The 23,807-nt window shown below is 41.9% G+C and overlaps 1 protein-coding gene across 4 annotated transcripts in view; it reads right to left on the bottom strand.

Annotated features, from left to right (window-relative positions):
• Nucleotides 1-23,807, bottom strand: part of DLC1 (DLC1 Rho GTPase activating protein) — a 241,733-nt gene that overhangs the window by 27,597 nt on the left and 190,329 nt on the right. Inside the window, exon 1 of one of the 4 annotated variants that reach the window (XM_064449498.1) lies at nt 11,742-11,827. The exons of the other annotated variants lie outside the window; for them this stretch is intronic. Within the exon in view, the coding sequence (XP_064305568.1) occupies nt 11,742-11,754 (13 nt within the window). The 5' untranslated portion in view covers nt 11,755-11,827. Of the gene's footprint in view, nt 1-11,741; nt 11,828-23,807 lie in introns of those variants that run through there. 4 annotated transcript variants of the gene reach the window in all.

The following is a 23,807-nucleotide window of genomic DNA, read 5'->3' on the forward strand; positions in this document are numbered from 1 at the left end:
ACGTTATGAAATATTTCCAGTGAGATATAGGTACACAATTAAAGCCAGATGAAACGGCAGGCACCTTTTAGCGTCTCCAAAAGACAGCAATCCTCCCTCTAATCTTCCAAATTGCTTCAACAGGGTTAAAATATTTGTGCTTTGCCAGACTACTTTGCAAAGATCCATACTCAAACCAAGGGGTTAAGGTGAGCCAAAGCACAACATTCCAGATAAATAAACAGCTAAAAATCCACTCTCGCTGAAGTCAGGACAAGCAGGCATTTGTGTAACTTGTGTTTGCTTCACCTTTGGGTTATGGGACCACATGAGAACAAGCACGTACAGGCATATTGACTTAGCTACTCATTAAGAAAAAGCATTCTTCAATTCTAGTTGCAAGCGATTGTAAAGTTTTGCATAAAGTAGCATTTTAATTTCAGTATCCTAAGGAAATACATGGGAAAGTTAATGAAGAAAAAAAAGAAAAAAAGAATCAAAAATATATTTAAAACTTGTACTGCTAAAGCAAGAACAAACAACAGGATATTACTATCTCAGAAGCAATAAATATACTAAAGTAAAAATATCTGCAATTAATTTTTAAGAGTACTTAAAATGCACTATCTTATTGGTCACACCATGCAGAAGTGTCTGGATTGAATGAGAATTTTACTTGACTGAAAAAAAAAAAATATCCCTGATAACCAGTATTTACATAAAAATGCAGGTAGATGCTTGTAGTGCAATTGAAAAAAAGTGTCAGATTCCTTACTACTACAGTGGCTCTTAAATGTCTTTAAATATTTGTTCACAGGTCCTTTACTGAGGACCCCAGGTGTATAGCCTGTAAAATATTTCTAGAGGTAGAAAATTATGAATATACATCTATCAGACTTCTAAAAAGGCTTTCTATAGAAGCTTTGTGTATCTTTTCTGCAAATATATATGCAAGTTATGTGGAAGTCATATTTTATGGGCACTCAGGTGCCAGGTGCCTTTGGGATTTTCCGAGCATATTTGCTTTTAAAATACCTTTGAGAATCCCCCAAAAAAGTCTGTCCAGGCAATGAAACACCTGAGTTATTCCTGGTTGGCCACAAGAATTACAGAGAATAACAAAACACCTGTTCAGCGATTAGGCTAGGCAAATGCCATGGCTGGGTATGGGACAGCACCAAGGGTTTAAAAGCAGTATTTCCCCCATTTCCATCTCCAACATTTTGGGAAAGCCAGGGTTCTTGCCTCTGCCTCCTGTTGCAGGTTGTTGGAAGGGCAAGGGCTTTGGAGAGCTATCCTAAAGAAGGGGCCAGGGAGTCTCCTGTGGCCAGGGCTCTCCCCGTGTCACCTCTATCCACGCAAGGCATGTGTCAGAGAGGGACGTGGCAGGGGTATGGGCGACAAAGCAGAGGCAGCACCTAAAAAGGCAGCTCCTTTTGTTCAACCCCAGTTGGCCAAACCCAAGATTGCTCCTAGACTATACCAATGCACTGTGACCAGCTGAACAGAAAGGTCATTTCCAGCCCAGCTTCCCCATCTCAACCCCACTGGTTTCTGAGGAGCCAGAATATGAACAAAACTACATTATGTATGTGAAGTTCAGGCAGATTAAAACATAGCTGGAGGGAGAATGCAGCCCAGAAAGCTGAATACACAGAACAAGCTTCCTCACGTAAGAGATACAAACTTAAACAGCTGAAAGCTCATATAGGTAAAAAGTTCATTACCACAACTTAACTGGAATATGCCTTTGCGACTAAAATACATTAGATAAACCTGAGGTTCTGGCCAAATAATTAAAATACACTAGAGGAGAAAGCCCATTCCCACACTTTCCAAATACCAGCATTTCTTCCAGCTCAGCAGCATCAGCCCTGGGACCCTTGGCTTGGCAGCTGCCATGGTTTCATATCCAGGTGGACACGGGAATGTGTGCAAGTCATCTGGATCAATGGCAAATGGAATAATTAGAGACAAAAGGGAGAAGAGCAGAGCTTCCAAAATCATATTTTCCCACTAGTTCTAAAAAGTTTTAGAAGGAACAGGGCATCCAGAAGCCTTTGTTCAGTCTCCCAGATTATAGGTCACTACTGCACTATGCAATCACTGCTGAGCACAGCATCTGCTTGGTTGGGGCCAGCTGAGAGCCACAGGGAGGAGAGGGAACTTGCAGAGGAACTCTACACTGCCTTCCACTCTACACTGCATTTTAGGGAAGCCCTACTTCAGCCCCAATTAATCTGCCATGCTATGCAAAGCTGTTTCCCACCGTGAGCATCTTCCTGATGAAGACCTGGCAGCTGAGCTGATACAAGTTGCTGCAGGCAAGGGACCGGTCTCACTCCCTCCTCCCCACTCCATCCCTGCGGTGCCACTTCCTTTCTGAATCAAACATCCTTGCCAGTTAAAACCTTTACAGTAAACTACAATTCAGCATACATTCCAGGCAAGAAATGTATGTGCGGCTTTTCAGATGTGCATACTGTGCCCTCCCCCAGCAGCAGGAGGTTCTTGTACGAAAGAACCGCTGGCAAGAAAGATATCACACTATTATTTCTAAATGTCCAGATATACAATAAAATCTCTTAGAAAGTAAAACAAAACCCCCAAAAAACCCCAAACCAAACCAAAAACAAAAAAAAAACAAAACAAAACAAAAAAAAGGAGTACAATGAAGTCTTTATTCTTGGTGTCGTGTAAGCAAACAGCAGGCAAATGTGTTAAAGAGGAAACAGGAAATTTTTATTGGAAACAGCTTTATTTGTTAGTCCGTTTCACAAAGCAGGCCTCCATGCTCAAATCAAGGGTAGGAGTTCCTTTTGTGTATGGTTGGGAACCATTAGTCCTTATTTACCCACTTCCTGGGGGGTTAGGAGGACCCAATTCTTCCCCAAACTGGTAAATGAAAATGGAAACATCTACCTTCCTTTTTGTTTAACCTGGTTAATCTTGGTTCCCCACCCTGCAAGTTTGCAAGTTTAAAACTTCATAGCAAAAATATCTCAATTCATACTGTGTTAGACACTGCAATTGCAGAAGGGAGAACTCTAAGATGTCTATAGTCTTTTGTTCAATATTACCTTCCTTCCTATAGAAAATAAACACCACACAGTGTGATGCTGCAATGATGTGCTTTCAGAAAAAAAATTATCCTAGCAATCTTTCAAGGGGCAGCAAGATCATTTGTTTCATTCTTCCTCTCCTTTTGCTTCCATGAAATAACATGCAGCTTAAACATCAGCTCTTTCAGGGTCTTCAGGACAAGGTGCAAAGCAGATGTATCTTTGTACAGTCATGCATTGACTCCATTTTCACCTAAGTGCTAAACATCATATGCGCAGTTCTTCCAAGCAGATGGTTTCCTCCTGCCTCAACCTTTATAGCCATATTAGCACCTCCACACATCAGTTCTACTCATCTCACCTTTTGGCTCTGTTAAGAGTAGATTGTAAAAATCTGTAGCGAGACTGGTCAAATCAACACTGTTAAAATCAAGTTTCAGCAAAAATGGGCTTCGGTGCTGAAGGTTCACTCCAGTGCCATACCTAACAACTGGTTTGCTTGGGGTTCTTTTTGGTCTTAATTTTTGACCAGGTCATTCTAGCTGAAATTCACTATTTGATTTTTTTCAGAAAATAGAAAAAAAAATAATTAAAAATTGAATACAAAATTGTCTTCCTGATTTAGCTTGCAGGAGAGTCTCTCCCATGTGATGCAGAGAATGTGATTTCTCACTGTGAATGCTAGAGATGAACCCACTTGCTCCTTACTGCAATGCATAAAAATCCATAAACTACCTGCACAGTTTTAAAGGCACGGATGGAGCACAAAGAGGATTCTTTCCCATCCAGGACTGACACTCCAGTTAACGGCTGCAAAAGGGATTGCATGATCAGAAGCTTGTCCTCTTTTTCTGTCTGTATCAGAGATTACCTGTCCCTCCATATTGTGCCCCTCTGAAACTCCTGGTGGTTTGCTAAATTTGTATTCAACTGCAAAACACTGTCCCGAGCTATTAGGAGGCTTGAGATCATTCAGTATCATATTTTTAAAGACCAGCTGTGGCATATATGAGAAATATTCTTTTCTGGATAGAATTCTACTGCCCAAGTACAAGCAACCATTTTTCCAAGTACTTGAATTACATCCCTGACATGTGAATTGTGGTCCTGACACTAGGTTTGATCACACTATTCCAACCACTCCATCTACAGACACATGAACACGGATGTGAAATCTGAGACACACCGGGAAAAAAACTGCACTATGGCAGCTGTCTACAAATGAGCAGGCCAGGCACTGAAAATGATAAATCAGTTCTGTGTAATGTCATATGCCTGCAGCCCTTTAAAGTTGGGACAGTATGACTTCCTAAGAGTTAGTCTGCTATGTGTCCATGGCCTCAGACAGTTTCACTTTGAAGATACGCGATTGTAGCTTGAAAATAATTAAATCCTTTTTCATAAGTCTGGTTTTTCTCAAACCTGTGTAGTTAAATATTCCTTAGGCAGTATCATTAACTTAGTGCTCTACACCTTTCAAGAAAGCAGCACTTATCAAGGACTAAAGAAAGCAAAAATGTAGTTAATGACAAACAGCATTTTATAAGGATAATACCCTTAAACCACTGAAAATTTGTAAGTTTGTCAATAAACATTCAACCACTAAATGCTAGAGAATTCTGAAAATCCCATTAAAAGCTCTTGACAAAATTCTAACATGGCTGGGATCTTATTCTAAGACAACAATCCAATCTTATGCCACTATCCTAAAATACTAGTCTGACATACTCAGCCCACGAAGGCTTCATTTTTGGACGAACCAGTTAAGTCCAAGAGAATAACAGGCTTGGCTTTTGAACAGATGACAACCTTGCAGGTTTTGAAGTGAAAGCTAACCAACCTCCCGAGAGGGTTCCTTTTCTCCTTTCACCTTTAAGGCACAACTTATATTTCCCACTAGCAGCTGCCTATTTCGATGTGTTCCTATATTTCACTGTGCTCCAACCTACCTTCCACAGTCAAACAATATATGTTGTGATCTCCACTTAAAGCTGCATGCCTCAACAGTCAATTCAAGCAGATATGGATGCACACACAATTTTAAGAAAATATTTGTTACCAGAAACTTTCTGGGAGAAAAACCCACAAGTTCTTGAAAGAAACCATATGTGACACCAAATATATATATATTGCTTTCTAGTCATAAAAACCCTAGAATGGTGGTGGGGAATGTTACTCAAACATTTCTCAACTATGTGATGACAACCGAAGAAACACTCTCCTTGTGCTCCTGCTGGCTTTAGGTTAAACATGGGAACGGCTTTTTCAAGTTATGAAGCCTTGCAGTAAAACGGTAACTATGCTGCTGATGTTATGTATAAACCACAGGACACTGGGAGAAGAAACAGAGTATGTTTGGAATTTGTGTGGGAACACATGAAGAAGAAGTAAGGAAACAGATGTTTAAGACCATATATCGATATTTTCTCTGAAAAAAAATCAGGAAACTTGAACACCATTTTTGTTTTTCAGCAGAGCTTTTGGAAAGAGCAAATGGCTTACTTCCACCGATGGGGTTTTAAGTTTGTTTATCCCCTTAATGATGAAAGTTAAATTAACAACAACAAGAAGTTTCCAAAACATCTGCATAGGTGTGTGTTGGCTGTATGTAAGTTCCCTCCCTACTAACTGTAGCAGGTTACTCAGTATAGCGGCTTTAATTGCTCACCAATCCTCTTGACTAGCACAGGAAGCACAATACCGCTTTTGTGAACCAGAAGCTAATTAACTTGAACCTCCTTTTCATAGTCTTGAGCATATCGGAATCACTTCAGAAGTTTTTCAGCTCAAAACTTAAGAAGAGAAACAGCATTTGATGAAAATTTTTAACATATTTAGTGCTTGAGCCAACACTTGCTGAAATCAATGGGAGCCTCCAATGAATTTCAGAGGACTCAAGCCCTTCCCAACATGGATCCACAGGTCTCTAAAACCCAACAATACTAATTTTTCAGAAATAAAGGCCATCAGTTTCACAGTCCTCCTCATTATTTCTACCCAAAATACATTAAAAATGAGACCGTTGCTTTCTGTAAGTCCAGTTGTGCTGTATGCCCCATCCCAGGCACAGAGAACAGCCCAGGTTTTCATCAGAGTACAAGGAAGGCCGGTGCCTAATGGCAGGAGGGCAGAGAGGGCACAACCACCACCCCCAGAGCGTGCCCTGGCTGGCAAGAGGTCCTTCCCTCTGTCAGGAGGACCTGGAGCCACTGTTATGCTCAGAAAAACATCAAAGCAGCACAATTTCAGGATTTAATACAGGAGAAAAGGATACTCCCCGTGTCTCTGCTAAGGCCTTTCCCTATATACTCTGTAAGAGACTGAAATTACTGCTTATTTTCACACTATTAAGTATGCTCCTAACCGCCCGCCGTTAGCTGCACTGCTCCCTGATTTGTTGAATCCTTTGGGAAAGCACGTTCTAGGACACCAAAGAACCATCACAACTCCTGTTTTATACTGTAAATCATAATTTATTCCTAAATGGTTTTTGCATTTTGAGCATATACAGGAGGATTAAGAAAGAAATTTAGAAAACAACACAATATAGAGTTAAAAACTTTGTTTAAACAGAAAACTAAAGCTTCATATGGCAGTTTTCTTGCCAAAGAACAATTCTTTTTATAAAGATGGTCTTCTCCCATTCATTTTTAAGAAGGCTCACAGATGAAGAGCAACAAGATGTCAAGTGACTTAAAAAAACCTTAAGAAATAATTGGGCACGTGGGTTATTTATCTGGCCTGATTAACACAGGGTGGTCTTGGAGGAGGATTATTCGGTGCAGAGAAGGCAGTTAGTCAAATCCTCTGAAGGAGGTCATGTTGACAGATTCCAGAGTGAGAAACGAATCCTCCTCCAAAGACTGGGAAAAAGAAGATGACTTTAACTTTCTCTTCTCTCAGAAATGACTTGGTTAGAATGACCTTTGAGAACATACTGAAGGGCAAACATTAACCATTGCTACTCCCAAGCCCAGCATTAATATCCTTCCATTGCACCCTGCCTGCAAGCTAGTAAACTTGCATACTGTATGCAAAGCTCAAACCAAAGGCACATTGAGCTCCAGTGGGAGGCAAAAGTGAGTAGGTCCAGTGTGACAGATACCTCCTCTAAACGTGCCTGAAGTCTGGGTTACCTGTTCAGATCTAGGAAACAGTAACGGTGTAAGAGCTGATCTGAGCCGTCTCAATGGTTCATACAGAGGAAAGCAGATTTTCTACAGTTACTTCTACCTTGTTAAGCCTCAACCTCAAAACCATCCACACACATAGGAAGAACTGCATGGAAGAAGGACTACCTTTGCATCATAACCATTTAGTGTTTACCTCACTGATGACCCAGTCCCCAGACTGCACCCTGTGTGGATGATACAACACCCGATACAAAAGGTCAGAAGTACCTGTAGCAGTGAAGCAGCCCAGCGTAAAGCTGGTAGTGTCCCAGCTGAGTGCCTTTCCCTAAATCAGAATTAAAGACGCAAACCTGGATTTTCCCAAAACAAGTATTAGTATGAACTTTCCATTTCCAGATATTACAGACAGTTTTGGTGTTCTGCCTGTGATACTGCACACTTGAAAAGGCTTTTCTCTGCTCCTGATCTAACGGTCACACCTTGCAACTTCGACTTTGAGGTAAGAGAATGGTCTAGATACAGCAGAAAGAAGATGGGAAGTTAAAACAGTACACGAAGCTTTACACTGGAAGGTTTCTTGTATCTTATAATGCACAGGAAATCTCTTATCAGAGACACATACAGAGAGCAGAGGGAAGGGTGGCCAGCAGAGCATTCAGTTCTGTGGGTCTGCAGGGTCACAGAAAGACGATCCCCCAAATGCAAGAGTGCGCGGGGGAGTGTGTGGGGGTGGGTGTATATTTTTCTTAATCCTGAATCTTCAGCAAATTACAAAAATAGGTTTGAGAGGTCAAACTGTGTCCACCACTGGCTTCAGCAAATGTCTTTCCTGCATCCCCTTGGGAAGTGTTCTTTGCACAGACCAAGATGAGCATTTGAATGGATAGTTTTAGATAAATATAAAATATTTAAAACTGAGTCTAAGGAATTCTGTACCATTTTGGGCTTTAAAAAAAAATGTCCCCACCATAAGTGGGTCATCATATTGTGTCTTCATTAGAAGAGAGACCGGATAGTCTTTTTCCTGATCCAGTCTCATCTAGCACAGCCCTTCTCAAGGGAAACAAATACTTGTCAATATTTGAAAGACTATTCATCCTAACAAATAACAATGCTTAGCATGCTCTTCTAAAGACACTGAAGCACTTCAGAAAGGTGTGTGGTATTACCTAACTTTCAGATAATGAAAGTCAGTGAATCAAAGCAAGCTCGTTAAGGCACTCTTGACTTTGTTTTACTTCTACCAGTTATGTCAATGGTGTGGTGTACTAACAGACCTACTGATTTCACAGAATCACGGAATCACAGAATCCCAGGTTGGAAGGGACCTCAGGGATCATCTAGTCTAACCTTTCTGGGAAGAGCACAGCCTAGACAAGATGGCCCAGCTCCCTGTCCAGACGACAGGATGCTGTGCAGGATAGGGTAGTACTGTGTCAGCAAGTGTGGCAGAGTAAGTGTTCAGTGAAAAGAGCCAGAAAGCTCCAATTGCAGCACAGTCCTGTGCCCTTTCATGAGACATGCTCATCGTTGGTGGAAGACAGACTTGCTTTTTTTCCTTAAAACAGGAGACATAGAAAAAAAATAGAAGAGAAAATGAAAAGGAAAACAGAAAAAAACTTGGAAAAAACTTTGGAAATAAAAAAAACATGCAAGACAATCTTGATACCCTGTACCAGTCAGAATTATTGATAGCACAGGTACAACCAAGAAATACGCCTGGAATTGCTGAAATTACCAAAATTGCCAGATATCTACACTCACTACATCACTAAGAGGATACAGCGTTTTCCAATTCATTTGCCCTGAAACACTGAGGATCAGACTGTAGGCAGAACAATATGATACTCTATGAAGATATATAAATTATATAGGGGCATCATCTAGCAAGTTTTCTGTAAACTGCAGATCATTTGATTGCTGTATTTCTATAATATGTGCAGGAAGGAAGGGGAAACATCTGAAGTTATTTTTATTTCCCCAAGTCTTCTGGCTATACTGTATGAATGCTAGGGTGGGTCTGGCATTGTCTGAAATGTGTCAGGGTCCTTTTGCATAGCCTCATTTCCTTCTTCCTGTTGCTAGGAAGGATAGTTAAGCATGAAAAGCGCTTGTTTACAGTACAGGACCATCCTGTTAAGCACATGAGTTCTCTTCCTCCATCTCCTTTTAACCAGCCGAGGGTACAGTTGTGTTTATGCTGAAGCCAATAGCACAACTCCAATCAGAGGGGAATTGGAAGAGAAGTTTGAATCTCTGAAGAAGCCCAAACATAACACACTGTGGTATTCTGACCAGAAAAAACTTTATCATGCAAACTGCATCTCTAAATATTTGCAGAACTCATAAATTCACATGCCTCAAACAAACCATTGCCTAGAATGTAATGAATTAGAAGAACCAGAAAAGTAAAACCAAGTCACCTCTCATCGCCTTCTTCTAGGAATCCTCATATAAACATTTGAGTGCATAAGGACAACTGCGTACCTTTTTCCTGCCCCCACCAGAACCAAAATGCACAGGGTACTTGTGAGTTTCCATGACTAGCAGCAGTCTCTGGCCCAGCAAGGGCAGCTGCGGAACCAGCTGGGAAGACCCTTACTCAGGAATTAAAAATCCTAGATTGAATCTACACAACTGAGATTTATAACACAAATAAAAACATGACAAGATACATTCTTGCGTTTAGCTGCCACTTAGAAATTAAATTTAACAACAGTTCCACAGCGTTTAAAACAATGTATCTACACTTCCTTTTCATTAAAAAAATCAATTAACAAACCAAGTTATTTTAAAAGAAGATAAAGAGATCAGGAAGTCCTAGACGTTACAAAAGGTAGCTCCGAACGCTTTGATTTCTATGAACTTGTAGATGAAAGAAATCCTCTCAAAACAATACCAAACCTGCTTTTGCATACACTATACTCCATAATCAAAGAATCTCAGCCCTAATCAGGATCCCACAGGCAAACAGAAGTAGTAACCTGAACCCATTTGCCAGGGAGACATTGTTCCCACTTCCTGGCCACCTCAGCCTTGCTCTTTTTTGCTGCTACTAGAGACGTAGATGAGGATGCCTACAGGACATCAGCAAGGATACCTGGAAGACAAGATAGCAGGCTACAGCTGTGGAATCAGCCAGAATCAACAGAGGCACCTAATACCAACTCCGTGTGCTGTCAGCCAGCAACAGCCTGGTTGCCAGACGGATGCCGAATCAGTCTGGCACTGAACTGTTGACAGATTCATACTCAGAGGCTCCTATGAAATCTGCTTGTCTGTTATCTTCCTGAAGTTCATCACAAACAGCCTTAAAACATAACCTGACTCAGAGCATTGCTATTGATTTGCTGCTGGGAATTTTGTGATCAGGGCAGGGCAATTCAAACAGATCGCACTTACCCCTGTAAAAAAATAAAAGCATCTATAATTGACGGCTAAGATAAAATTACATTCCCCAGTCTTTCAGTTCACATGCATTAAGTTCCACGACACATCAGGCAGAACCTTCTGACCTAGTTAAATACCTTGTTTAAATGTCATTATTTCTTCAGTACTATAATTTTCCCAAAGAGAACAGGGGAATAAAAAAGAAACAAAGGGAAAACAAAAGATTGTTGTACCAACAGCAAGTGCCCTTGACTGGCAAGAGAGCTCCTTAGGCTAATGGCATCACTTCACTCAACAACCTCGCAGTTACGGTGGAAGTCAGGTATTGGTGGTTGCCTGCAAAAAAAGGGGGGCCGGGGGCGACACGGAAGGTAGAACTGCCCGCCTGGAAAACAGCACCGGGCCTGTGCTGGCCTGGAGACGGAAGGGGCGGCGGGGGGCAGATCCCGGCTGGCGGGAGGTGCCGCTCCTCCGCCGCGATCAAAGCCTGCGGGGTGACAGCGGGGCTGGCCGCCGCCGCGCGGGGGGGCTCCGGGCCCCCGCCGCCCACCGGGCTGACTGCGGAGCGCTTCAAAAGAAACTCGACGGCTCCCGTCTCGCAAGGGCTCCCGGCGAAAGGAGAAGAGAGAGAGACAGAGAAAAAAAAACCCGAAACACCAAAAAAAGAGGGAGGAGATGCGGCCGCATCCTGCGCACCGCTGCGCGCCCGCGGCCCCGGCGCGGCTCCCTTTGGTGCTGCGGCTGTTAACCCTTTCGGCCCGCGCTTCCCGACCGCAGCCGCAACGCAGCGCCGCCTCCCAGCGACAAAAGTCATCCCGGCCCCCCGCAGCGCCCCGGTCTCACCTGGCGCCGCTCCCGCCCCGACGGGCGCCCTGCACCCCCGCAAACACGGACGGGCCGGCGGGGCGAGGACCCGCGGCTGGGGACGCACCGCACCGCGCACCGCACCGCCGGGCGGGACGGGGCAGCCGCCGCCCCCGCGGGAAGCCGGCCCGCGCTCCTGCCAGCCCGGCCTTTCCGGGCGCGCGGGGTGACAGAAAGAGGGACCCCCGTCCCCCCAGACCCACCGCGCTGCCCCCGCAGTACCTCCCGGCAAGGCTGGCCGCCAAGCGCGGAGCCTGCGCCCCAGGGCGCGCAGCCGCCACCGCCTCCCCCACCGGGCAGAGCCCGAGCTTACGTGTGAGGATCATGGTCTCCCCGCTGCCGCGGCACCTCCGCGGGGCTGCCCGCCCGCCCGCCCGCCTTGCCCCCGCGGCGGCGGCTCGCCACTGACACCCGGCGCGGAGGGGCGGCGCGGCCGCTCGGCCCCTTCGGGCGCCCCCGCCCCCGCGCCCCGCCCCGCGCCCCGCCCCGCGCCGCGCTCCCCCGCCGCGCGGGGAAGGACCCCTGCGCGCAGGCAGGAGCGCCGCGCGCAAGCGCTTACCTGGTCGCGACCCATAACGACCAGCAGAAAACGACATACACACTCCCACCCCCCGTCGTTACGCGGCTGGGGGGTCAAGGGGAACGTCACAAACCAAAGGTGATGCCGTCAAAGGCGATCTAATGGCTTACGTCCCCTTTACTCCTTTGTGATTTTCAATGGCTATCAGCTCTTGCGGTGGCCTTTTAAGCGACAGTGACGTTTATAAAAAGCAGTTAGCAAAGCTCTAACTACTTTTTTTCCAGGAAACGCACAGCAGGGTGCTGATAGAGAAGGCAGCATGGCTCCTTGGTGTTAAACACTGGCGAGGGCTGGGAAGGCCTGAGCAGCCCATGTCAAGCGGGGATGCTGAGCCTTCGCTCTGAAGCGAGCGGTGCGGGGTGGCAAGGGGATGCTGGTGCCTCTGTCCTCGGGCAGCATGCTGAAGAGTGCTGGGAAACACTGAAAATGCCTGGACACCATCAAAGTCCCAGGCTGGACCTGGATGGAAACCAACAAGTGTTTTTGCTATGGGGACCACAGCGCGGCCACGGGCACGGCCTGCAGATAGCAAAGCAAAGCCTGGCTTCATAGCTCTGTGCCTGGGAGTCACTCCCTACACCATTTACTCCCTTGTATATTTTGTGAAGATTATTCAGATGCTTATTTCTTGGTTGACACTCACATTCAGGGCTTTAAAATGGCACAAAATAGCTACTTTTGAGCAGATGCCAAACTAGCAGCATGGAAAAGAGTACTGTGAAATTCTGAAAATATCTGCATCCCATCAAAGGTTGTGATTGGTTCATTTTCTTCCAAGCCAACATCGTATTTTATACTCACTGGTGTTATTCTAAGATTCAGTTGTCATTTCTGCACTACGATCTGTCAGATATAGAGTATATATAGTGTGGTGCCTGAGTAGGCAATTTGCCGAAGAATAAACATCTCCCGCTTCTATAGGCTGCAAACTGTGGCCAGTTGGCTATTACAGTGTTGTTTCTGGAAACCCCTACATGGCTCCAGGTCATTAATTTACTTTAATAGCCCAGAAGAGGATGGAACTGTACTATATCTTCAAGCTTGACTTTACATATGTTACCCGCTTAATCAATTACCTCTTCATATCTAAACTCCCTCCAGCTCTTTTTGGCTTAGCCACATTTACCTGCATTTTTGAATGCTTCGTGTAGAGCACCAGGGTATATGTTTACAAGGTAGGTCAGGCCCGTAGAATGTTAATTCTTAGCTCTAACACAGGGAAGACAGGCATATGTTACACCCCAGCTGTTGAATAGGCAAGGTGATCTCAGTCTAGTTGGCTTTCTGTCTGCATGGTCTGTACTTTTATGCACTTAATAGACTAGGAAGCGACAGAATAGTCATGACAAGAGATGGAAAACACTGGATGCACACTGTGTGTGAGTTTCAGAGTCTGAATTCTAGAAAAGAGAAATTGTTTCTCCAATAAGCATCCTCAAAAGGAAGGGGAAAAAAAATTATCCAGAGCATGTAGGAAAGCATGCTGGTACTCAGGCGTTTCCATCACAATGGTAATGCTGGAACCAGAAGACCAGCGTCTGTCAAGTTAGTACCCTCGGTAAAAAGCAGGGTTTGTTCTTGTAAACGCGGACTGCCTAGGCTGCTTCCTGGACCAAGCCTGCATCTCTGTATAGGAAGCTTTTGTACAGGACCCACAGGAAGCTTTTGAAGAAGGAGAGAATGGACTTTTGCTCTGCGGAAAAAAATGGGACGGGCTTGGAGGACTTGGCAGTGTGAAAGGGAGCTGAAAAAAGCTGAGAGGAGGAGATGTGTACGGCAGTGAAGTAAAATCCAAAGGATTGTGTGATAGATGCAAAACAAGAATTTGAAGTCAGTTTTGTTCGAGGACTCTGAAAGGGGTGAGTGGCAAGATCAGTGAATGCATGACAAGTATGGCCCAGACACGAGATGGGAAGCTCTCAGTAGTTAAATCAAGGGTTGTCATTCTCACTTCTACAACTTTGTAAAATAGCAAATGAAAGGTGATTATGCTGATGATAAAACACTGTGTGCTTTATTTCAGCTCTCCGGTTCTGCTTGCAAAGCTAATCAGCTCCCAGAGTAGAGGAGGAATCTCCATCCTCATTTAGTCTTTGTGGATTCCCTCAGCAATGTCAGAACCAGCGACTTTTGTGATGGAGCAGCCTGTCTGCTGGGATCATGCCTAAATAGATGCCGGAGGATTATCACTGACCTGGATTAGATTCTTGCTGGTAATCTGAAAGAGAAAGGCTTTGATTCTAGTCTGTTATCAACCCTTAAAGACATGCAGTCTCTCTGGCTTGCATTTTAACTTGGAATTCTATAGGGCTGCTTAAGCAGGCGTATTTTCGGAGCTGAAAAGCAAGGCACCAGTCTCGCATTTGCTGGAAAACGTGCTCAGAGGAGCATTCCACCTGAGGCATGGGTGTTTAGCAGGCTACAACCACCCTAATCACTCATCCGGCTTTAAAGAGCATTGTGAAATCGGTAGAGCTTTGGCCTTTAATATTTTTATTTCTTTATCTCTCTGGCTATTCAAAGAGCAGGCAGCTGCCTGACCAAGACGGAGACGGAGACGCAGGATTTTAGAAGTAGCCTGCCTAAGAGGATTGTTTCTGTGGAGTACTGTTATCCTTAATGCAATCAATGAGCTCTGGCTGGATGGTAAAATAATTGTAAAGGATTGCCCGACAGGCACAATTACTCACTTTAAAAGGTGAATTCTCCTTCTGTTGTAACTGCATAAGGGAGTGATTCGCAGGACGCGTCTAATAATAAGGACTTGATTGTCCTCTGTTTTCCCTCCCAGGCCCAAATGCCTTAATGGTTAACTGTACCCTTGTCATCCTGTTCCTTCTAAATAGTGCAGTACACAGAGAAGTCCCAATTTGTAATTAGTCAACTGACCTGCTGGTACAAACACAGGATTGTCAGACACATGATTGCAATTCTAAACGCTAGTATTAATATCCTCTTAGGAACAGCATGATAGATTATAGAGCAGCTTCAGCCCGAGTTTCCAGGCCTCTGGCTCTAGGCTTGTGTTCCTTGTCGACTGGGGTATCTGTGTGTAGTATTTCCACAGTCCAAAGGACGTTCCTGTTCCAACCATTGTCAGTGAAATAATTAAGTTTGCATTTTCTAGCACTTGACTTTACTGCAAAGTAATTATTTAAAGGAGTCTGTAATTGTTCAGGCCTCTTGACAGAGAGTGTTTGCACTATCACTTCTCAGAGATAAGCAGTATGGAGAGTGCCGTGCTTTCAGAGAAGGGAAGCTTTTGCTTCACCTACTAAAGAATCACAAAATGAAATAAAGCATCTTTCTGAAGTAGTTTTTCACAAAATACGTAGTAAAGTCATTATATTATAGGTGCTGCTCTACTGCTTGTAATTGATGGGCTCCCTGCTCTAGAAATCTTCCTTTAGAAATAAGTAGTATTAGAAATATTACTGGCTTGTCAGGTATAGGGGACTCTTGTATTTGATCCCAGGCAACATCTAGTGCTTTTTTTCTTTTCTTTTAACAGTAGATAATAAAGAAAATTAACTTTGCCTTATTCTTTCTGGTGCATATAACTGGCTATTTTAATAGGAGTGATAAGTAAGGTCTATACTTTTGTCTGCTTTTGAATGCCCTCAAACACCATGAGTTCAACAGTTCAGGCTGAAAATGAAATTATCAGGTTCACGCTGTAGTTAAGAAAGAAAGGCTCTATTATATTGGTGCACAAAAGGATGAGAAATAAAAATTAATTATATAGTTTGACAAAGGTACGATTTGGTAAAATATAAATACGGATACACTGAAATAGGAGGAGGAGATGAAATAAATATTTTCAGTCCATTTTAAACACAGAAGGTAAGCTCCTTAGCTTAGATGGAATACCCTTGGTTTATAGAAATCAGTGGAGATGTATAATATCTTTTCCATACTGTGTTTAAGATGCTGCCACTGGTGATGATTTATTTTTTGAAGGTTGCAGAATTTTCTACTGTTAATGGGTCTGCCTTCCCTTCATTTAAAAGCTATATTTTTACATTTAAAAAGGTGATTCACCTTTGGAAAAATAACCAACTGAATTTAACTTTCAAGAAAGTAGGGAAAGCAGATTTAGGTAAACTAAACCTTATTTAGAAGAAGTGCTAGAGGAGGGTAGTTAGAACTTCTAACCTGTGATGAAGGCTCAGAGATGATACAGAGGAAATCCATAGCTTGTGGTGTGTAGAAAAAAATGCTCCTTCCTTTTACACCAAAAATTCAGAATAACTGCTCATTTACTGATAAAGACAGCATCCACAATTGATCACTACTTCACAACAGGGAATCTGAACCTGAAATTACCAGGACTAAAACCTCTGCATGTATGTGGTGGAAGTGGTCATGTCAGCGAGACCTAATGGATATGCAGGTCACAGGGACCAGCTCTAACACACTCCATTAGAGAAAGCTGTAACAGAAGTTTGGCCTTGCCAAGGCACCATCCCCAGGTTTAGCTGTGGTAGCTGCCTTGGTGGCTGTGTGACAGCAGAGCTCCATAGCACCAGGGGTCATCCTTGGCCCCTCTCCTCTCTTTGTGGGTCATTTGAATGGCAGCAGCTGTGCCTGGATTTGCACCCCTGCTTCTCTTCCTCCGCGCTTACAAGTCACGGTGAGCAATGAAGTGGGAGAGGAAGGCAACACAAAGGATGCTTTTACTCAAAATACATATTACAGAATGATCAAAAGATGAACAGCTTGATGATGATGTATAATGGAGGCAGGATATATATCTCAGCTTTGTGTTGCTTGGGAAGGAAGAGGTTTTTTTCAGACCAACGCTCTTGTTTTCACTCTGTGTTCATGTGACAGCACCTACATCATTACTAAATCAACCAGCTCTTCCCTCTTAATTTTTAAGCAGATAGATTTTATCTTCCACCTTTAAAACCACCAGTTTTCAAGGCATTCCAATGGTAAGATGTGTTGTTTTTTTTTAAAATCTCATTCAGTATTCATGCATGACCTCCAGTCTGATGAAGGAAAAAGGTCAGCTTTCACAGAGAGACAACAGTAACCTTCATTAAAACAAGATGTAAGATGCAAGTTGCCCACTAAAGTAGACGAAAACTGAAAGACTGGTGCCTTAAACATGTCAAAATGGTGGTTAAAAATTGGTTTATGAAGCAGCTGTGTTGTTACAATACACATGAGATGCTAGATTTTTCAGCATGATACTCTAGGACAGACCATGTCAGCCGTGCAGTGCCCAGATGGTGTTAAAAGGAGTAGAAGGGAGGGAAAGGAAGTTGTGTTGTTTTTTTTTTTAAATTTGTTTGTTTGTTTAATTACAGTAAGTAAAAAAATTATGAATAATGAAAGATTTCCTTTCAGGAACAAAGTTTTTCTTACTTCCATCTTCCATCTTGTGTGATCCAAGGCTTTTTAGTTAAATGAACTCTATATTCATTAAACTTATTTCCTCTGGAGGAAATAGGCACATGCATCCACCTGGACCAGTTGACCCATTATGTGAAAGACTGCTGCTGTTTTAGCCTTGGGGAATCTCCAGGACTCAGGAAATCATTTTAAACCCATGACTCAATAAAGCACAATAACTATGGCAACTGGAACACATACACTGTGATGGCTAATTTCACCTCAGCATTCGTAAGGGGAGGTACTAGCTTGATACTATAGTGTGGAGAGTAGCTATTGTTAATGTAATGTGAAGCAATAGAGACAGGGAAGAAGGAAAACATGTGTAATAAGCCCAGTGAACAAAATCAGGCCTGGTGTAAGTCAGGAGAGATTTGTAATCCTTCTTGGTCCTGTTCTTGACAGCACACTAGACTGAGACTCAAAATACCTAACTGCAGTCTTGTCCTGTTTTAATTTATTGGGCAGCCTTGGTCTATCCATTCCCTTTCTCATACTTCATTTTTCCCTAGATAAAATAGGGAGAATAACATGTGCCTCTTTTGTAAAGCCCTTGAGATGTACTGTGGAAAGTGCTGTATGAGATTATTATGCCTAATCAAAATCTTCTTGCAGTTTGACTGCTTCATTCATTGTCCATGCCCATGCTCTTGCTTATTGTAACTAAAAAACAGCTTACAGCAGCAATTACCTTATGTTTTACTAGGAGATGTGTAGATGCAGACAGTTACTTAAGAGGACCTTAAGTAACTTGCTGGAGTGTCAACACCCATAATGATGTCTGAGGAAAGACGAGAGAAGTGGAGGGGGAAGCTAGCTGTCTTGCCAGCAAGAACAAACTGAGTTGGAGAAGATTTATTAGGTGTATATTACCCAGATAAATGTGATCCTGACTTGAATGAGAGCCAGCAATAGCAAGGGGAGAGGGTCAGGCAGAAAGCAAGTGGCTGTTTGGCCTTCATCAACAGATTCAAGACCTGACGGGGATTAGGAGGAGTAACAGAATTGTTGGAGTGTTCATTCATCACTCGAAAATTTAGGATTATGAATTCTAAATGGATGGCCAGTTTAGCTGCAAAATGCTTCCTCCTCCTCCATGCTACATTTCTCTTTTTAGGCCTGCATGTTACAGAGAGCGAGAGTGCTGTGTGATATTATTTGTGAACATGATACAATACATAGAAGTGACTGACAGGTTAATAGGAGCTTGCATGTTTTAAAAACAAAGACACATATTCTGTTACATGACCACAAGAAAAAGAAACATGGAAAGCGGTTAGTTTGCTTTCATATTTCAACACTGTCACATTATGAAGGGCTACCTTTTTCACTCTGCTTGTTTCTGAGGTTTTACTTGTGCCTTCATATCATTTTACAAAGAGACATGGTAAACGAGTTTGTTCCTGAGAGAGCAAATCTCTCATATATAACCTTAGCCCAGAGCAGTTTTTAAATATCTAAATTCTGAGTAACAATAACAACAGAATGAACCCAACAAAAGAAAAAAAGATTCTTTTACTCTTCCTTAATACTGGGAACATTTGAAAGAGGATTGTTTTCACTAAAGCAAAAAAAATTCAGGGTCCTCTCATATTCTGAATGCCTTTTTAATGAGACTTCAAAATGCAAAGCTGAGTAGCAGTGACTGGAGAATGCTTTACCTAAATCTCTTTCTCCAGTACACCTGGCAAACTGAGTTTACCTGGCTGTTATATTAAACTTTACAGCAGTTCTGTCACTAAAGCAACAGAGCAAAATTCACTTGCTCTTACTTCAGATAAAAAATGCAATGGAGCAGATTCTCTGCTGTTGTAGATAGTTGTTTTGGAAGCCTGTGATTGCACAGTAATTTGCAAGAGCTAAGGAGCTACGTGTGTAACACTGTTAAACACAAACATTTTGTTCTAGTGTAATGCAGATTTAGCTTCCAGATAACAGGCTTACTCATTCTATAGCAAAAAATTCACATTTTTATACAACACCTTTAGTATAGTAACAAATGCATCGTGAAGAACCCCTTTCTTCCCCTATTACCACCAAGTGTCCAGCTGCCCTGGTAATGTGATGTGCCCTGTGGGGATCTGGCAAACTGCGTACACGGAACAGATACAGCTCTGATGTTTTTAAAACCTTTTTGCCATTGGATTCATTGGGTCTTTTGTTTCTGATGGTTTTACTGAAGATCCATTAACATATATGATGGGTGGTACAAAACAATAAGCCTTTAAATAGATATGGAACCTAATTATTTCTTCATGGACCCCAGTTAAATGCATGAACAACATTATTTATAGGATGTGGTGCCAACAAGGGTATGGGTCATTTCTGGTCTTGTACTTCCAAGATGAGAAGGACCTGTTTTGAGAAAAGTAACACAGGAGAAAAGAGTCTGATTCAGCTAACCTGCTTTTTGTTTGATCACAACTTCAGAGAGTTTAAGGCAGCCAGGGACATACCTGTGCTGGGATCAATGGAGCAAGTGATTAACAGTGATAGGATGTCCTGCACCTTTCATGCTCAAAACCAGAACTTTCTCTCCTTTGAAACAAGAGCCTTTACATCACTCAGTAGAATTATATTTCTCATGAGCAGCATTAGAGTACAGAAATAGTCTCAATTTCCTTTGCTGAGGAATCTTTATTTTTTCCAGATACAGAAGGTCTATTAAACCTCAAGATTAACAGTGCTCCTGGCATCTGACTTTTAGTCAGGAAGTATAAACAATGACTTGAAAGGTGTATATGCAGAACTTTCCATCTGATTTACCAGTAGCTCTTTAGAATCTGTCATGCATGTCATATTGACCTTACAAACTTAATTACCTAAGCTCTAAGAAACCACATGCTTGCCTCTCAGCTCCTTAATGTAAATCAGTGACAGCATTAAGAAAAAGCCCTAACAAAAAACATCCTGAAACATCCTGAAAAATTAGATTCTAACAGGTCAGGATATGGATTTTTTCAGCTGATGAAGTGAATTGAATTCTTTGGAAAATATTTGGAAATAAAAGCCACATCCAATTGGCTTAGGGTGCAAGAATACCACGTGTCAAAAAATTATGAGCCAGATCCCCCAAAATCATAGACTGTCTTGAAAGTAATAACTTTCAAACATACCTTTTAGAAACTGTTTTTATATTAAAGACAAGAATTTTATGTGATTGCCAATATGTGAAAACTGAATCAGACCGAAAACTGGTGTTTACCTCTGTGTTAGGTAGCTATCTGAAGAGTTTGGTAGCTTATCTCCTTTGCTATTTCTGTTGCATTTCAGAAAGTTAGCTGCCTTCATCATGAGATTGAAGCCACGTGGGAAACTTCCTGGCTAGCGTACAAAATGAGAACAGGGACAATTCATCCTTAGCTTTGCTTCCGAGAGAGCAAGCTATTGTCCACCAAGGCAAGTTTTTAGCTAACCAGGGATTCTTGTGTGATCCATCTGCTTCTGACGGGCAGAACAGCTGCCTGCATTACCTTCTGATAACACCTTTTTTCCCCTAAGTCATGCAAAGACCTCTGTGCCTGGAATAAGAGTTTCTCATCTTTATGACTGTAGAACCTCTGCTGGGTATTTCTTTCACCTGCTGCCAGTTTCTTCACCTCTTTTCTTCCATTTCTTTTCCTTCTATTTCCCTCTTCCTCTTCTTTTTCCCTTTTACCCTTTCATATTGGTAGCTGCTACCAATAGTGATTGTGAGGGGTAGAAGTGCCCTCCTAAGTTCTTTTCCTCATCTCCTCTTCCTTTGGCCAATGCAAGTGAAAAGCAGACAGAACATTAGATCCAGGGCTGTTGAACAGTGTTCCCCAATGAGGGAAAAGGGAAAGACATACAAACAAAAAAAATATATCTAGTTTCTAGGAGGAACTGTGAATCTAGAACTCAAAATGAAAATATAGGAAGACTGAGATATGAGATCACTGCTAGACTGAGAGAACTGTGACCGAGCGAACTGCAATTGTACCGCAAATGCAAGTCTAGCAATTAATGTAACGCTTCCATGGAGCCAGGTGATACCCAGCACTCAGAACCCTTGGATATGAACAAATGTAGTAAATGAAACAGGAAGGGAACAGCCTTCAAGTATCCTGCTGAATTTCTGCTAGTATTGCTTTATATAGCAATTAGTTAGGGCAGAAATCATCAGAGTGCAGAGAGTATAATGTAAAAAAAATATGCCATTTTATAGCTACTCTGTAACGTAGTGCAGAGCACAATGGAAAGCTCAGACGATTACGATGGGTTGGTCTGCTTGTCTTGAAATAGTGTTTGTCATATTGCACGATCCCCTTCCGTGATTAAAGAGAGTTTTGTTTTTTTTCAGGGTAATAAAGAATTTAAACCTTGTTTGTGCAAATTCATGTATGCAGCTCTATTTGGGTTGAAGTGAAATTTGAGTGTATAAATGCTTGCAGCATCATGGCCTTAGTTTTTAGGTGATGGATTTTCAGGCTTTTTAACAGACCGTTTTTGTGATCTCAGCCACACTTCATTTGAAACTCTTATCCTCATTCCATTAAGAATAGCTTCTCAAGAATGGAAAGCTGATGCTTTACCCTCTGGCCACTTGTACCTACTATTTCTGATCTGGCTGATAATGCCAGAAATCAAAGTATAGATTCTCGGAACAGCAAGGCTTTTCATAGTGGTCTCTGCATGAAAAGTCCATGTGTCAGCTGAGAAAATGAATTTCTAATAATAGTTGGCACTGAATGAGTGGTTTGTCTCAAAGGAGTGCACCAAGCACTGTGTATCTGATCTTTGTAACACTGAAATAGGTTTCGCCTATTTGGATGATCTTTGTCTTAGCCATCTTTATATCAAGAAGCTTACACTAGATATGATTTCCTCAAAATCAACACAGGGCTTTTTTTTTTTTTAATAAGGAAATAAAAACACAGTAGGGATATTTGAATTGGTGTCCTCAATAGTGTTTTTCTGTTGGACAGGGAACAAAATTTTCTGTGCCTGTTTAAATTTCTGGAGAACTTTATCTTACCTTTTTAAGCCAGGCAAATAGTATGCAACTTTCTCTATGAGTGAGTTTAATATATCTTTTTGAGATATTACCTATGAATGTGATGTCCTTTTCATTCTATACTTAATTAGTCAGCATCATTTTCAGGACATGCTACTATGCAAGCTCCATGGGATGCGACAACCTTGTGAATGTGGCTCTGCAATTTGCAGTGTTAGCAAATAAAGGCTCTTAGATTTCCTTGTTAACGTAGACTGTGTATGCGTATACTGTAAAGAAACATGTATACTCTGTAAGGCTGATTTAGAAATTAATACCTCTATTTTGCTCTAGATTTGAAATAGCAATCTGAAAGAATAAAGGTATGCGTTAAAAGGCTGATTAGTTATTCTTGGTTCATACAGCAGCAGTTTTAAAAGACAAGCATTCCTTCACAGGCTAAAGATGAATCAAAGTTCTCCAATTCCTGTAAAAATGTGTGTCTCTACAGTCCTAGTTTGTTCTGGATCAATTCCAGTGCATTGTGACAATGGGAGCTAGAAAGGAAAACTCAAGAGGGTATTTTTAATCACTTTTACCTCTATTAACAATGTGATGCTATTTCCATTGTTCCTGTTATAAAAATAAGGAGCTGACATGTTCCCCAGAATTGATTATTCTGTTTTAGTCAACAGATCAGCCGTCAAGACATTGCAGCCTATCAGGAAAGGGAGTGGAAAGGAGCAAACAGAGAAACCTCAAAGGAAAGGACAAGACACTGCGTCTTTTGTCCTTTGTTCCAAGATGGAAATAAACTGTCTCCACTTTTGATAAGCTCTTCTTTTGATCTTTGTTTGCAATAATTAGGGTTAGACACTAAGTTATTTTATGAACCCTTTTAGGTTTAGCCCCTCCTAAGTTAATATGAATATGAGTTATTTGTCCTCTGCACACAACCACATTAATTAACTTTTTATTATTTATTTTTATTTATGGAGATTTTGTCTAATACACAAGTGAACTAGATATTGATAGATTTGGGGAAGATGAGAAGTATTTTTTTCTGCAGATTTAATTTCACTTCAAATTTTACAAGTACGTAAGAACATAAAAATACATAAAAAGATCTAATGATCTATTTTCTGTCTGCCTCTGTTTTATAAATATATAGAGAATTATATATAATTTTTTTCAGGGAGGGGGTGTCAATTTAGGAATATTTATCACACTGTGCTCCCATATAGTTTAGATGATTTGGAAAATCTGTCCCCTACATACAGATTAGCGTCCTCACTTATGAGTGTAGGTAAATATGATTCCAGATACCTTTGGCTGCAGAGAGAAGCAGAGCTGTTACTCTAATTCATGCTGAAAGACAAATTGGATCCAGTCACCAAAGGAAATACTGGGAAATAAGAATTTGGGATTCAGCTATTCAGCTGGAC

Source organism: Phalacrocorax carbo, chromosome 4, assembly GCF_963921805.1.
Source record: "Phalacrocorax carbo chromosome 4, bPhaCar2.1, whole genome shotgun sequence".
Lineage (NCBI taxonomy): Eukaryota > Metazoa > Chordata > Aves > Suliformes > Phalacrocoracidae > Phalacrocorax > Phalacrocorax carbo.